Source organism: Anomaloglossus baeobatrachus, chromosome 8 (assembly GCF_048569485.1).
Source record: "Anomaloglossus baeobatrachus isolate aAnoBae1 chromosome 8, aAnoBae1.hap1, whole genome shotgun sequence".
NCBI lineage: Eukaryota > Metazoa > Chordata > Amphibia > Anura > Aromobatidae > Anomaloglossus > Anomaloglossus baeobatrachus.
The window spans coordinates 255242100-255258079 of record NC_134360.1 but is presented as its reverse complement, the minus strand read 5'-3'; the positions used below and the strand labels follow the sequence as shown (position 1 = coordinate 255258079).

General features: G+C 51.1%; 1 protein-coding gene across 4 annotated transcripts in view; it reads right to left on the bottom strand.

Moving 5' to 3' along the window:
• Nucleotides 1-394: 394 nt before the first annotated feature.
• Nucleotides 395-15980, bottom strand: part of TDRD5 (tudor domain containing 5) — a 198646-nt gene continuing 183060 nt past the window's right edge. For 3 of the 4 annotated variants that reach the window (XM_075320571.1, XM_075320573.1, XM_075320572.1), the window contains one exon: nucleotides 395-870. In XM_075320571.1, the coding sequence (XP_075176686.1) occupies nucleotides 668-870 (203 nt within the window). In that variant the 3' untranslated portion in view covers nucleotides 395-667. The remainder of the gene's footprint in view (nucleotides 871-15980) is intronic. The other variant, XM_075320574.1, reaches the window with a different exon arrangement.

Below are 15980 nucleotides of genomic sequence, written 5' to 3'. Positions count from 1 at the left end.
TATAACGCGATCTCTGGTGTCCCTCTCCTCGCCTATGGACAAAGTTAACGTCTGGAGGAAGTAAACGAGCAGCCGCATCTCTCACTGCCTCCAGATATCTGATTTGTCCAAAGGAGGGTACAGTGAAGACGGTGCTGATCGTCCACAGGATTGCGTGACATAATGTCATGAGATCCCCGGGAGAGCCAGTGATGACACAGCTGGAACGGCGCAGGCACTGGAGGGGGCAGAAATTGAGAAGGGGCTCTCCAAGTAGTGGGCAACCCCTTTATTGCTTTCTAAATCTTGACTAAAAACAGATAAAAGTGCTAAGAAGTGTAGACTATAACTAATACAGATTCTTGTTCATCATAACCAAGAAAGAAAAAAAGCTCCATCATACTGTATCTGTTTAATTAACAGCAATTATACGCTGCGTACATTACGACATTTGAGCAGACTTACAGTATGACATTATCTATGCTATATCTGTAGCAATACTCAGCTATAGACTAATCACCTTTCAAATCAACCTTCTTCACAAAAATTCAACCAAAAAACAACTTTGGTTATCTTAATGATTGCAAGATGCTAAAACAATACAAAAAAGTAATTATATACATCACATAAACAGAACAAACTGGGAATATTACACTCCCCTGTAACTTGTCCATTACACTTTTCCTGGCTAAGTAACCCAGTGTAAGAGACTTCCAGGAGTGGCGGATAACCGTGCAGCAGGGCCAAGGGCCGCCGCTGCGGATCTTCTTGGGATCTGAAACTTTAGAAGTGGGTTACTTGCTCTTGCCGTTTGACTGATCCATGAAGATTCATTAATCGGACTCTTATTTTCCAGTTTTTCTTTTTCTGAGGTTAAAGGTAAAGAGTGATCTGTTGAGGAAAGAATAAATAAAAGCAATACTTTTAAGGGCTCGTCCACAATTTAATGCATTTGTCGAAAGCAAAAACACCTTCCTAACATCAGAAAGTAGAAAGCCACATGCACAAATGAGCTTCCCTTCTAGGTAACAAAATGTCCAGGAATGAAAAAAACAAAACAAAACCACATTATGGTTAAACAGGGCAATATAAAGTTTAATGTATAATCCAAAGGGCATTTAAAGGGGTTGTCCACTACTACATTGATGGCCTATCCTTAAAGGGGTGGTTCATCCATTTTTTTTATTTTCTCTCTGAGTGTCACTTACCATTATAGGTGTTTTCTTCATTGGCTTCTATTTCCAGTTCTGGCACTGAGCGGCGCTATCCTGCACGCTCAGTGCCGGTCACATGACCCCCCTGGTGCTGCGGCCGCTAGTATCCTCTTACGTCCCGTCAATTCCGGGCTCTCAAACTTGACGCTTACGTCAGAGGATGCTGGTGCCACTCTCAGTGATTGACTGGGCTGTGGGCGGTGACTACCGCACGTCACAGCCCAGCATCGAGGGGAGGATCCGGAGGGCTCCAGTGTGGAGGGGTGAAGGCAGAGCGCGCGCTTACCATCCGTCAGATGTGAGAGGTACGGGGTGCCAGTGTGGAGTACAGGGGGTTTTCTTCAGCTAAAATCCCCCCTGTCACGCAAGTATGTGATCACACTATCCGCCCGCTGTGCTCAGCTGTCAGGAGAGCCTGCGGTGTCGGCAGTGTGATCATGTGCTCCTCCCAGCAGCACAAGTGACCGGACGCTGCATGGGACCAATCTGCTCCACTCTGTCACCTGCACAACAAGTCCCAGAGTGGAGACAGTGACACGTAGCACCCGGTCACCTGCACAACAAGTCCCAGAGTGGAGACAGTGACATGTAGCACCCGGTCACCTGCACAACAAGTCCCAGAGTGGAGACAGTGACACGTAGCACCCGGTCACCTGCACAACAAGTCCCAGAGTGGAGACAGTGACACGTAGCACCCGGTCACCTGCACAACAAGTCCCAGAGTGGAGACAGTGACATGTAGCATCCAGTCACCTGCACAACAAGTCCCAGAGTGGAGACAGGGACATGTAGCATCCGGTCACCTGCACAACAAGTCCCAGAGTGGAGACAGTGACATGTAGCATCCGGTAACCTGCACAACAAGTCCCAGAGTGGAGACAGGGACATGTAGCATCCGGTCATCTGCACAAGTCCCAGAGTGGAGACAGTGACATGTAGCATCCGGTCACCTGCACAACAAGTCCCAGAGTGGAGACAGTGACACGTAGCACCCGGTCACCTGCACAACAAGTCCCAGAGTGGAGACAGTGACATGTAGCATCCGGTCACCTGCACAACAAGTCCCAGAGTGGAGACAGTGACAAGTAGCATCCGGTCACCTGCACAACAAGTCCCAGAGTGGAGACAGGGACATGTAGCATCCGGTCACCTGCACAACAAGTCCCAGAGTGGAGACAGTGACATGTAGCATCCGGTCACTTGCACAACAAGTCCCAGAGTGGAGACAGTGACATCTAGCATCCGGTCACCTGCACAATAAGTCCCAGAGTGGAGACAGTGACAAGTAGCATCCGGTCACCTGCACAACAAGTCCCAGAGTGGAGACAGGGACATGTAGCATCCGGTCACCTGCACAACAAGTCCCAGAGTGGAGACAGTGACAAGTAGCATCCGGTCACCTGCACAACAAGTCCCAGAGTGGAGACAGTGACACGTAGCACCCGGTCACCTGCACAACAAGTCCCAGAGTGGAGACAGTGACATGTAGCATCCGGTTACCTGCACAACAAGTCCCAGAGTGGAGACAGGGACATGTAGCATCCGGTCATCTGCACAAGTCCCAGAGTGGAGACAGTGACATGTAGCATCCGGTCACCTGCACAACAAGTCCCAGAGTGGAGACAGTGACACGTAGCACCCGGTCACCTGCACAACAAGTCCCAGAGTGGAGACAGTGACATGTAGCATCCGGTCACCTGCACAACAAGTCCCAGAGTGGAGACAGTGACATGTAGCATCCGGTCACCTGCACAACAAGTCCCAGAGTGGAGACAGTGACATGTAGCATCCGGTCACCTGCACAACAAGTCCCAGAGTGGAGACAGTGACATGTAGCATCCGGTCACCTGCACAACAAGTCCCAGAGTGGAGACAGTTGGTGACATGCTCTGCTCTGACACAGTGCGCTGCACTATCTTGCTCCAGTCTGTGACCTCTGCTGCATAGGACCCACTTTCTCCACTCTCACCTGCACAAGTCCCATATATAAGTCCATAATAGATCAGAAAGACCAAATGATAAAAGCTCTATTACCATGATTAGGCAGTGCCCCCAGGAAGGAGGGGAGGGAACAGTTTTGGTGGAGATCTGAGTGGGTGTGAGATAGATTGCTAGTTACTGCAAAGGATTATGGAAGTTGTACCGTGTTTTTCCAAAAATAAGACAATGTCTTATATTTTTTTTGCCCCCCCAAAAAAGCACTAGGGCTTATTTTTGGAGGAGATCTTATTCTTGGAGAAACACGGTTGGGGGTAAGTTTACCCCCCAAAACAGCAGATCCCCCACTTCCCAGGAGACTCCTACTCACCAGACCCGGACGTCTGCGTGGTTCCCAGGTCCTTCCGTGATCTCCGGTCGGTGCTGCACACTGTCCTACCCTGCTGCTAGCTGACATACTGACACACACAGCAGATCACACACAGCAGATCGCACACACACAGCAGATCGCACACACACAGCAGATCGCACACACAGCCGATCACAGATACACACAGACTAACACACACACACACAGCAGATCACACACACACAGCAGATCACACACACACAGCAGATCACACACACACAGCAGATCACACACACACACAGCAGATCACACACACAGCAGATCGCACACACACAGATCGCAGATATACACAGCAGATCACACACAGCAGATCACACACACAGCCGATCACACACACACAGCAGATCACACACACAGACTATCACACACACACACACACACACCAGATCACACACACAGCAGATCACACACACACACAGCAGATCGCAGATATACACAGCAGATCACACACATCCGATCGCAGGCACACAGCCGATCACACACACAGCAGATCGCAGATATAACAGCAGATCACACACAGGAGATCGCAGGCACACAGCAGATCACACACACAGCAGATCGCAGATATACACAGCAGATCACACACACAGCAGATCGCAGATATACACAGCAGATCACACACAGGAGATCGCAGGCACACAGCAGATCACACACACAGCAGATCGCAGATATACACAGCAGATCACACACACAGCAGATCGCAGATATACACAGCAGATCACACACAGGAGATCGCAGGCACACAGCAGATCACACACACAGCAGATCGCAGATATACACAGCAGATCACACACACAGCAGATCGCAGATATAACAGCAGATCACAGATACACACATCCGATCGCAGGCACACACAGCCGATCACAGATACATGCATCTGATCGCAGGCACATGCATCTGATCGCAGGCACACACAGCCGATCTCAGATACATGCATCTGATCGCAGGCACACACAGCCGATCACAGATACATGCATCTGATCGCAGGCACACACAGCCGATCACAGATACATGCATCTGATCGCAGGCACACACAGCCGATCTCAGATACATGCATCTGGTCGCAGGCACACACAGCCGATCACAGATACATGCATCTGATCGCAGGCACACACAGCCGATCACAGATACATGCATCTGATCGCAGGCACACGCATCTGATCACAGATACACACATCTGATCGCAGATACACACAGTCGATCACAGATACACACATCTGATCACAGGCACACACAGCCGATCACAGATACACAGCCGATCACAAATACACACAGCAGATCGTAGGCACACACAGCTGATCATAGATACACACATCCGATCACAGATACACAGCAGATCGCAGATATACACAGCAGATCACACACAGCCGATCACAGATACATGCATCTGATCGCAGGCACACACATCTGATCGCAGGCACACACAGCCGATCACAGATACACGCATCTGATCGCAGATACACACAGTCGATCAGAGATACACAGCCGATCGCAGGCACACACAGCCGATCACAGATACATGCATCTGATCGCAGGCACACGCATCTGATCGCAGGCACACGCATCTGATCGCAGGCACACACAGCCGATCACAGATACACGCATCTGATCGCAGATACACACAGTCGATCACAGATACACAGCAGATCGCAGGCACACACAGCCGATCACAAATACACACAGCAGATCGTAGGCACACACAGCTGATCATAGATACACACATCCAATCACAGATACACAGCCGATCACACACACAGCAGATCACAGATATACACAGCAGATCACACACAGCTGATCACAGATACACACATCCAATCGCAGGCACACACAGCCGATCACAGATACACGCATCTGATCGCAGGCACACACAGCCGATCACAGATACACGCATCTGATCGCAGGCACACACAGCCGATCACAGATACACGCATCTGATCGCAGGCACACACAGCCGATCACAGATACACGCATCTGATCGCAGGCACACACAGCCGATCACAGATACACGCATCTGATCGCAGGCACACACAGCCGATCACAGATACACGCATCTGATCACAGGCACACACAGCCGATCACAGATACACAGCCGATCACAGATACACAGCCGATCGCAGACACACAGCCGATCGCAGACACACAGCCGATCGCAGACACACAGCCGATCGCAGACACACAGCCGATCGCAGACACACACAGCCGATCGCAGACACACACAGCCGATCGCAGACACACACAGCCGATCGCAGACACACACAGCCGATCGCAGACACACACAGCCGATCGCAGACACACACAGCCGATCGCAGACACACACAGCCGATCGCAGACACACACAGCCGATCGCAGACACACACAGCCGATCGCAGACACACACAGCCGATCGCAGACACACACAGCCGATCGCAGACACACACAGCCGATCGCAGACACACACAGCCGATCACAGACACACACAGCCGATCGCAGACACACACAGCCGATCACAGACACACAACCAATCGCAGACACACACGTGTGCGCGCACACACACACACACGCAGCCGATCGCGCGCGCACACATCACATCCAGCACTTACGGCCGCAGGGAATGAGAGCAAGTCACGTGTCCGGCCGCAGGTCCTGTTCGTTGCGCTCCACTGCACTGCCTCTAAGGATTCTGCCGGCGAGAAGACATCGGTGTCGCTGGATGAGGTGAGTGTGTATGCGATACGATATGTGTGTGATCTGATGTGTGTGTGTGTGTATGTATACGCGCGATCTGATTATGTGTGCGATCCGATGTTTGTGTGTGTGTGTGTGTGTGTGTGTGTGTGTGTGTGTGTGTGTGGGGTGTGTCAGAGCTGATGTGTGCGGGTGTGTGATCACTGCAGGTCCTGCTGCTCAGTGTCGGGTGAGTGTAATTGCCGGGTGCCGCTGTCTATAATGAAGTGTTCTGCAGTATCTGTATCTTTTTTAGCTGCACGGACACTTCATTATTGATCCGGGACTAGGGCTAATTTTCGGGGGAGGGCTTATATTTAAGCCTTTCTCCGAAAATGCAGAAAATCCCTGCTAGGGCTTATTTTTGGGGGAGGTCTTATTTATGGAAAAACACGGTAGTAACTGAACCCAGGAAGTCAAGAGAGCGATTAACTCCATCAGAGCTGGAGCCAGAAATGAGGATGTGCTGCTAGAGCACAATAAAAGGTAATATTGCTAAAATAACATGATAGCTGTGTGGAGAGGCACATATTAGCAAGATTTATGAGAAAAGAAAAAAAAAAAAATCAGTTTTGGTAACTGGACAACTTCTTTAAGATTGGTCATCAATGTCTGATTGGGGTCCGACACCTGGCACCCCCACCAATCAGCTGATCTCAGAAATGCTCAGCTCTGGCGCTGCTCCGTCCTCTGTTTGCGGCCGCGGCCGGGTACTGCACATCCGCTTCCCATTCATATTAATAGGAGGCGGATGTGCAGTACCCGGCCGCGGCCACTATAAGAAGACAGAGCAGCGATGGAGTTGAGCATTTCTGGCTGCGTGCTGCCACCGCTGGGACCTAGAACAGCTGATTGGCGGACGTGCTGGATGTCGGACCCCGGCTGATCAGACACTGATGATCTATCCTAAGGATAGACCATCAATATAAAAGGAGTGGACAACCCCTTTAAAACATTGAAGGTCAAAAAGTCAGAAATAGCACTTGGGGAGTGTATGATTTTTACAAACACATTTATGCCAAAAAGAAGAAATCTGATGGCAACGGCCCTCTAAAAGAATATTATAGTAATACAATTGCTGGAGAATAAATTGTTGGCTGAGATATCAAACTTGCATTTTTCATCCATAGATAATCCGGCGAGGCAGAAATCCAAGGTCACCATCTGATGTAATGCGGGCGTCACACGAGACGATCTATCGAGCGATATGTCGTCGGGGTGACGGTTTTCGTGACGCACATCCAGCATCGTTTGCGACATCGTTTCGTGTGACACCTCCGAGCGATGCTGAACGTTCGCAAATCGGTTACAAATCGTGAGTCGTGTACTCGTCGCTTATTTTTAAAAAGTCGTTTATTTTTCTTTGCGCCGGTTGTTCATCGTACCCGGGGCAGCACACATCGCTCCGTGTGACACCCCGGGAACGATGAACACAGCTTACCTGCGTCACCTGCCGGCTATGCGGAAGGAAGGAGGTGGGCGGGATGTTTACGTCCCACTCATCTCCGTTCCTCCGCTTCTATTGGTCGGCCGCTGTGTGACGTGGCTGTGACACCAAACGTCCCTCCCCCTTCAGGAAGAGGACGTTCGCCGCCCACAGCGAGGTCGCTCAGCAGGTAAGTATGTGTAACGGCGGTTTAACGACTTTATGCGACACAGGCAGTGATTTACCCATGACGCACAAACGACGGGGGCGGGTACGATCGCTCGTGCGATCGCACGATATGCGGGCGTCACACGGTACGATCTAACTAAATTAACAGAAGGAGAAATATGGATGCATCTGATTAAACATTAAGTCTCCGGGCTTGGTGGCATTCATCTATGGATATTGAGGGAGTTGAGCTCAGTAATTGACAGACCGCTGTATCTCATCTTCTTAAGACACTCTTGTAACAGGTTTGGTGCCACAGGATTGGAGGATGGCTGATGGGATACCAATATTTAAGAAAGGTAAGAAGGTTGATCTAGGGCAATACTGGTCGGAAAGTTTGACATCCGTGGTGTGCAAAATTTTTGAGAGCATTATAAGAGATGGTCCAAGGATATAGTAGAAATAGGGTCCAACTCCAAAAATTGGCTAAATACCGTATTTTTCGGATTATAAGATGCACTTTTCCTCCCAAAATAAGGGGTGCATCTTCTAATTCAAATGTAGCTTACCTGGAGGTGGTGGACAGGGGTAGCAGGAGGCAGGGGCAATGCTACAGTGGCTGTGCTGGGGCTGCGGGCGCTGTGAGACAGGGGCCACCCTGAAAACATCAGCTGTGCGGGCTTCCAATAATTGCGCCTAGAGCCGGCTCGTGCGCAGATGGCGCTCTCTGCTCAAGATCTCATCTGCGCACGGATCTCCTCCTGCCAACTGATCTCCCAGCAAAGGACTTAAAGAAAATGGTGCCCGGAGGTGGTGCGTGAGAGGATTCAATGACAAGCAGAGATCTCATCTGCGCACGCGCTGACTCTAGGCGCCATTTCTTTGAAGCCAGCACTGCCCACAGTTTCTGGGACAGCATCTGGGACGCCTGCCTCACCGCCTGCAGCATCGCCCTGCTCCACCACCGCCCCTGATGAGCCCCCTGTGTAAGACACCACCAGATTATAAGATGGATCCCTTTTTTTTCCACCTTTTTTTTCCTCTAAATTTGGGTTGCGTCTCATGAGCTGGTAAACGGAAAAATATGGTAACTTGATTGAAAGAAGGGAATTTTGTTTACTTACCGTAAATTCCTTTTCTTCTAGCTCCTATTGGGAGACCCAGACAATTGGGTGTATAGCTTCTGCCTCCGGAGGCCACACAAAGTTATTACACTTTAAAAAGTGTAACCCCTCCCCTCTGCTATACACCCTCCCGTGCATCACGGGCTCCTCAGTTTTGGTGCCAAAGCAGGAAGGAGGAAACTTATAATTGGTCTAAGGTAAATTCAATCCGAAGGATGTTCGGAGAACTGAAAACATGAACCAAAGAACAATTGAACATGAACAACATGTGTACACAAAAAACAACAGCCCGAAGGGAACAGGGGCGGGTGCTGGGTCTCCCAATAGGAGCTAGAAGAAAAGGAATTTATGGTAAGTAAACAAAATTCCCTTCTTCTTTGTCGCTCCATTGGGAGACCCAGACAATTGGGATGTCCAAAAGCAATCCCTGGGTGGGTAAAAGAATACCTCAATAAAAAGAGCCGACAAACGGCCCCTTCTTACAGGTGGGCAATTGCCGCCTGAAGGACTCGCCTACCTAGGCTGGCGTCTGCCGAAGCATAGGCATGCACCTGATAACGTTTTGTGAAAGTGTGCAGACTCGACCAGGTAGCCGCCTGACACACCTGCGGAGCCATAGCATAGCCTGGTGCCGCAATGCCCAGGACGCACCTACAGCTCTGGTAGAATGGGCCTTTAGCCCTGAAGGAATCGGAAGCCCAGACGAACGGTAGGCTTCAAGAATCGGTTCCTTGATCCACCTAGCCAAGGTTGACTTGGAAGCCTGCGATCCCTTACGCTGGCCAGCGACAAGGACAAAGAGCGCATCAGAACGGCGCAAGGGCGCCGTGCGTGAAATGTAGATCCTGAGTGCTCTCACGAGATCTAATCCTTTTCACATTGGTGAACTGGATGAGGGCAAAAAGACGGTAAGGAGATATTCTGATTGAGATGAAACGGGGATACCACCTTAGGAAGAAATTCCGGGACCGTACGCAGAACCACCTTATCCTGGTGAAAAACCAGGAAAGGAGCTTTGCATGACAGCGCTGCTAGCTCAGACACTCTCCGAAGTGATGTGACTGCCACTAGGAAGGCTACCTTCTGCGAAAGACGAGATAACGAGACATCCCGCATCGGCTCGAAAGGTGGCTTCTGGAGAGCCGTCAGTACTCTGTTAAGATCCCAGGGTTCCAGCGGACGCCTGTAAGGTGGGACTATGTGGCAAACTCCCTGCAGGAACGTGCGGACCTGCGGAAGCCTGGCTAGACGCTTTTGAAAAAATACGGAAAGCGCCGATACTTGTCCCTTGAGAGAGCCGAGCGACAAACCCTTTTCCATTCCGGATTGAAGGAAGGACAGAAAAGTGGGCAAGGCAAATGGCCAGGGAGTAAAACCCTGGTCAGAGCACCAGGATAAGAAGATCTTCCACGTTCTGTGGTAGATCTTGGCGGACGTAGGTTTCCTGGCTTGTCTCATAGTGTGAATGACCTCTTGAGATAACCCTGAAGACGCTAGGATCCAGGACTCAATGGCCACACAGTCAGGTTGAGGGCCGCGGAATTCAGATGGAAAAATGGCCCTTGAGACAGTAAGTCTGGACGGTCTGGTAGTGCCCACGGTTGACCCACCGTGAGATGCCACAGATCTGGGTACCACGACCTCCTCGGCCAGTCTGGGGCGATGAGGATGGCGCGACGGCAGTCGGACCTGATCTTGCGTAATACTCTGGGCAGTAGTGCCAGCGGAGGAAATACATAAGGCAGTCGAAACTGCGACCAATCCTGAACTAATGCGTCTGCCGCTATAGCTCTGTGATCTTGAGACCGTGCCATGAATGCCGGGACCTTGTTGTTGTGCCGGGACGCCATTAGGTCGACGTCCGGCTTCCCCCAGCGGCAACAGATCTCTTGAAACACGTCCGGGTGAAGAGACCATTCCCCTGCGTCCATGCCCTGGCGACTGAGAAAGTCTGCTTCCCAGTTTTCTACGCCCGGGATGTGGACTGCGGAGATGGTGGAGGCTGTGGCTTCCACCCACAGCAGAATCCGCCGAACTTCCTGGAAGGCTTGCCGACTGCGTGTGCCGCCCTGGTGGTTGATGTATGCCACCGCCGTGGCGTTGTCCGACTGAATTCGGATCTGCCTGCCTTCCAGCCACGGCTGGAACGCCTTTAGGGCTAGATACACTGCCCTTATCTCCAGAACGTTGATCTGAAGGGAGGACTCCGTCGGAGTCCAGGTTCCCTGAGCCCTGTGGTGGAGGAAGACCGCTCCCCACCCTGACAGACTCGCGTCCGTCGTGACCACAGCCCAGGATGGGGGTAGGAATGATTTCCCCTTCGACAAAGAGGTGGGAAGAAGCCACCACTGAAGGGAGGCCTTGGCTGCCCGCGAAAGGGAGACGTTCCTGTCGAGGGACGTCGACTTCCTGTCCCATTTGCGGAGAATGTCCCATTGAAGTGGACGCAGATGAAACTGTGCAAAAGGAACTGCCTCCATTGCTGCCACCATCTTCCCTAGGAAGTGCATGAGGCGCCTCAAGGGATGAGACTGGGCCCGAAGGAGAGATTGCACCCCTGTCTGCAGTGAGCGCTGTTTGTCCCGCGGAAGTTTCACCATCACTGAGAGGGTATGAAACTCCATCCCGAGATATGTCAGTGATTGGGTCGGTGTCAATTTTGACTTTGGGAAATTGATGATCCACCCGAATCTCTGGAGAGTCTCCAGAGCAATGTTCAGGCTGTGTTGGCATGCCACCCGAGAGGGGGCCTTGACAAGGAGATCGTCTAAGTAAGGGATCACGGAGTGTCCCTGAGAGTGTAGGACTGCTACCACTGTCGCCATGACCTTGGTGAAGACCCGTGGGGTTGTTGCCAGGCCGAAAGGCAGCGCCACGAACTGAAGGTGTTCGTCCCTGATGGCGAAACGCAGGAAGCGCTGATGCTCTGGTGCAATCGGCACGTGGAGATAAGCATCCCTGATGTCGATTGATGCTAGGAAGTCTCCTTGGGACATCGAGGCGATGACGGAGCGGAGCGATTCCATCCGGAACCGTCTGGTTTTCACGTGTTTGTTGAGCAGTTTGAGGTCCAAAACGGGACGGAAAGATCCGTCCTTTTTTGGCACCACAAACAGGTTGGAGTAAAAACCGTGACCCCATTGCTGAAGGGGGACAGGGATCACCACTCCTTCTGCCTTCAGAGTGCTCACCGCCTGAAGAAGCGCCTCGGCTCGCTCGGGGGCGGAGATGTTCTGAAGAAACGAGTCGGAGGACGAGAGCGGAACTCTATCTTGTAACCGTGAGACAGAATGTCTCTCACCCATCGGTCTTGGACATGTGGCAACCAGGCGTCGCAAAAGCGGGAGAGCCTGCCACCGACCGAGGATGCGGTTTGGGGAGGCCGAAAGTCATGCGGAGGCCGCCTTAGGAGCGGTTCCTCCGGCGGTCTTTTTAGGACGTGACTTAGACCGCCATGAATCAGAGTTCCTCTGAGCCTTCTGTGGTCTGTTGGACGAGGAGAATTGAGACCTGGCTGCGGGCCGAAAGGACCGAAACTTCGATTGTACCTTCCGTTGTTGAGGTCTAATTGGTTTGGACTGGGGTAAGGACGAGTCCTTTCCCTTGGATTGTTTGATGATTTCATCCAATTGCTCGCCAAACAGGCGGTCGCCAGAAAATGGCAAACCGGTTAAGAACTTTTTGGAAGCAGAGTCTGCCTTCCATTCACGTAGCCACATGGCCCTGCGGACTGCCACCGAATTGGCGGATGCTACCGCCGTACGGCTCGCAGAGTCCAGGACAGCATTCATGGCGTAGGACGCAAACGCCAATGACAGAGGTTAAGGACACAACCTGCGGAGTAGAATCACGTGTGACTGCATTAATCTCAGACTGACAAGCTGAGATAGCCTGGAGTGCCCATACGGCTGCGAATGCCGGAGCAAAGGACGCGCCGATAGCTTCATAGATGGATTTCAACAGGAGCTCTATCTGCCTGTCAGTGGCATCCTTGAGTGATGCACCGTCTGCCACTGCAACTATGGATCTAGCCGCCAGTCTAGAGATTGGAGGATCCACCTTAGGACACTGAGCCCAACCCTTGACTACGTCAGGGGGAAAGGGATAACGTGTGTCATTAAGGCGCTTAGTAAAGCGCTTATCTGGACAGGCTCGGTGTTTCTGGACTGTATCTCTGAAGTCGGAGTGATCAAGAAACGCACTCCGTGTACGTTTGGGAAACCTAAAATGGAATTTTTCCTGCTGAGAAGCTGACTCCTCAATCTGAGGAGTTGGCGGAGAAAGATCCAACACCTGATTGATGGACGCTATAAGGTCGTTTACTATGGCGTCCCCTTCAGGTGTATCTAGGTTGAGAGCGGCGTCAGACTCAGAGCCCTGATCTGCCACCTCCGCTTCATCCTCCAGAGAGTCCTCATACTGAGACCCTGAACACTGTGATGAAGTCGAGGGAAGCTCCCGGCGAGCCCGCTTAGGCGGTCTGGGACTGCGGTCCGTGTCAGAGTCCTCACCGTGGGACCTATGAGTCGCCCCAGAAGCACTCCGCTGCGCCGACCTAGGGGGATCTGAGTGAAAAGGTTCAACATGTGAAACAGGTCTGGACTGCAAAGCTTCTAGTATCTTAGCAGACCATTTATCCATAGACTCAGAAAGTCTGTCAGCGAATACTGCAAACTCTGTCCCTGTCACCTGGACAGTGGCAGCAGGTGGTTCCACCTGGGCCGAGGGTCCCACGAGTGGCAGAGGCTCCGGATGAGTGAGTGTCACCGGGGCCGAGCATTGCACACAATGAGGGTAGGTGGAACCTGCAGGTAGCATAGCCGCACATGAGGTACAGGTTGCAAAGTACGCCTGTGCCTTGGCACCCTTGCTTTTTGCGGACGACATGCTGCTGTCTCCTCTTAGAGCAATCAGAGAGGGTATATAGCCAAAGCTAAAGTGCGGCCGTACAGAATAAATGCATACAATATAAACATATAAATATACACTTCGGCACCCAGAGGGGCAAGCACCTAGTAACAGGTGCGGCTTACCAACCGCCCTCAGCGTTTGTGTGACCACCAGATTCCCTGCCTGGGCCTCCCAGAGCTGATGGAGCTCGTCTCTGCAGTTCTCCAGCGTCAGAAGTGCTGACAGGAATGGCTGCCAGCGTTCTGAGAGGAGGAGGGAGCCGTGGGCGTGCCATAAAAAGTGCGGGAATCTGGTGCCCCACGGTGCTCAGTGAGGGGGGAGGAGGACACAAAGTATGCTCCAGCCCTCAGCGCTGACGTCCAGTGCAGCGTCCCGCCCTCACCCCTGACTGGCAGGCCTGGGGGCGGGAATATGCGGCACTAGGCCGCAAAAGCCGGGGACTATAGTTATAAGCGCGGCCGGCAAACAAGCGCGGTCAGCGCGGTAGTCCCGGCGCCTAAACACCACCAGCAGCTGCTGCAGCGTCCATTAGGCAGGCGCTCTATGCGCCGTCCCCAAGGGGACACAGAGTACCTCAGAGGAGCAGGGCCTATCCCTGACGATACCCGGTCTCCTGTCCAGCAGATTTCCCCAGGGGCTGCGGAGGGAGCACAGTCTCCAGTGCCTGGTGACCGGTTAGGATCCCACTTCGCCCAGAGCCCCTAAGGGATGGGGAAGGAAAACAGCATGTGGCTCCAGCCTTTGTACCCGCAATGGGTACCTCAACCTTAACAGCACCGCCGACTCAGAGTGGGGTGAGAAGGGAGCATGCCGGGGGCCCTGTTATGGGCCCTCTTTTCTTCCATCCGATATAATCAGCAGCTGCTGCTGACTAAATTGTGGAGCTTGCGTGCATGTGTGCCTCCTTCAACACAAAGCATAAAACTGAGGAGCCCGTGATGCACGGGAGGGTGTATAGCAGAGGGGAGGGGTTACACTTTTTAAAGTGTAATAACTTTGTGTGGCCTCCGGAGGCAGAAGCTATACACCCAATTGTCTGGGTCTCCCAATGGAGCGACAAAGAAATATATATTAAAATCCATAGATACAAGTTCCATGTTAAAGTTGATGTGACAATTATAGCATGTCGAATAGCATCAGCTACGCGTTTCAGATGCACTCCATTATCTGTTGTCTAAGCCGCGTGTGAAAATCAAAGTCCCTGTGGTTGGCCATACAGGTGCATCAGGGAATCGCAATATTTGCCAGGTCTATTCATTATATGTACTTGTAACACAACAAAAAAAACCAGAGCGAAATAAAACTCTGAGCTGAGCGAGCGAGGTGCTGAATTCAAGTAAAGTGCTGAATTTAAGATAAGTGCATAGTTTCAACACAATTACATAGTGGTGATAACTGTAATTGTTGAATTTCATTAGGGGATTGTGTGTCTGTTTGTGATTCTGTGAAAAGGGAAAAAAAAAAAAAAAAAAAAAAAAAGGTTAGTCTTGTGATTTAATTAGTAGGATTAGTCACACCTGTTTCTAGAAGCTTCCAGCAGCTTCTGATACTCATTGTACATCTATATAAACCAGCCAGTACTAGCGAGGGGGCTGAGCGAGCGAGGTGCTGAATTCAAGTAAAGTGCTGAATTTAAGATAAGTGCATAGTTTCAACACAATTACATAGTGGTGATAACTGTAATTGTTGAATTTCATTAGGGGATTGTGTGTCTGTTTGTGATTCTGTGAAAAGGGAAAAAAAAAAAAAAAAAAAGGTTAGTCTTGTGATTTAATTAGTAGGATTAGTCACACCTGTTTCTAGAAGCTTCCAGCAGCTTCTGATACTCATTGTACATCTATATAAACCAGCCAGTACTAGCGAGGGGGCTGAGCGAGCGAGGTGCTGAACTGAAGCAAAGTGCTGAATTTAAGATAAGTGCATAGTTTCAACACAATTACATAGTGGTGATAACTGTAATTGTTGAATTTCATTAGGGGATTGTGTGTCTGTTTGTGATTCTGTGAAAAGGGAAAAAAAAAAAAAAAAAAAGGGTTAGTCTTGTGATTTAATTAGTAGGATTAGTCACACCTGTTTCTAGAAGCTTCCAGCAGCTTCTGATACTCATT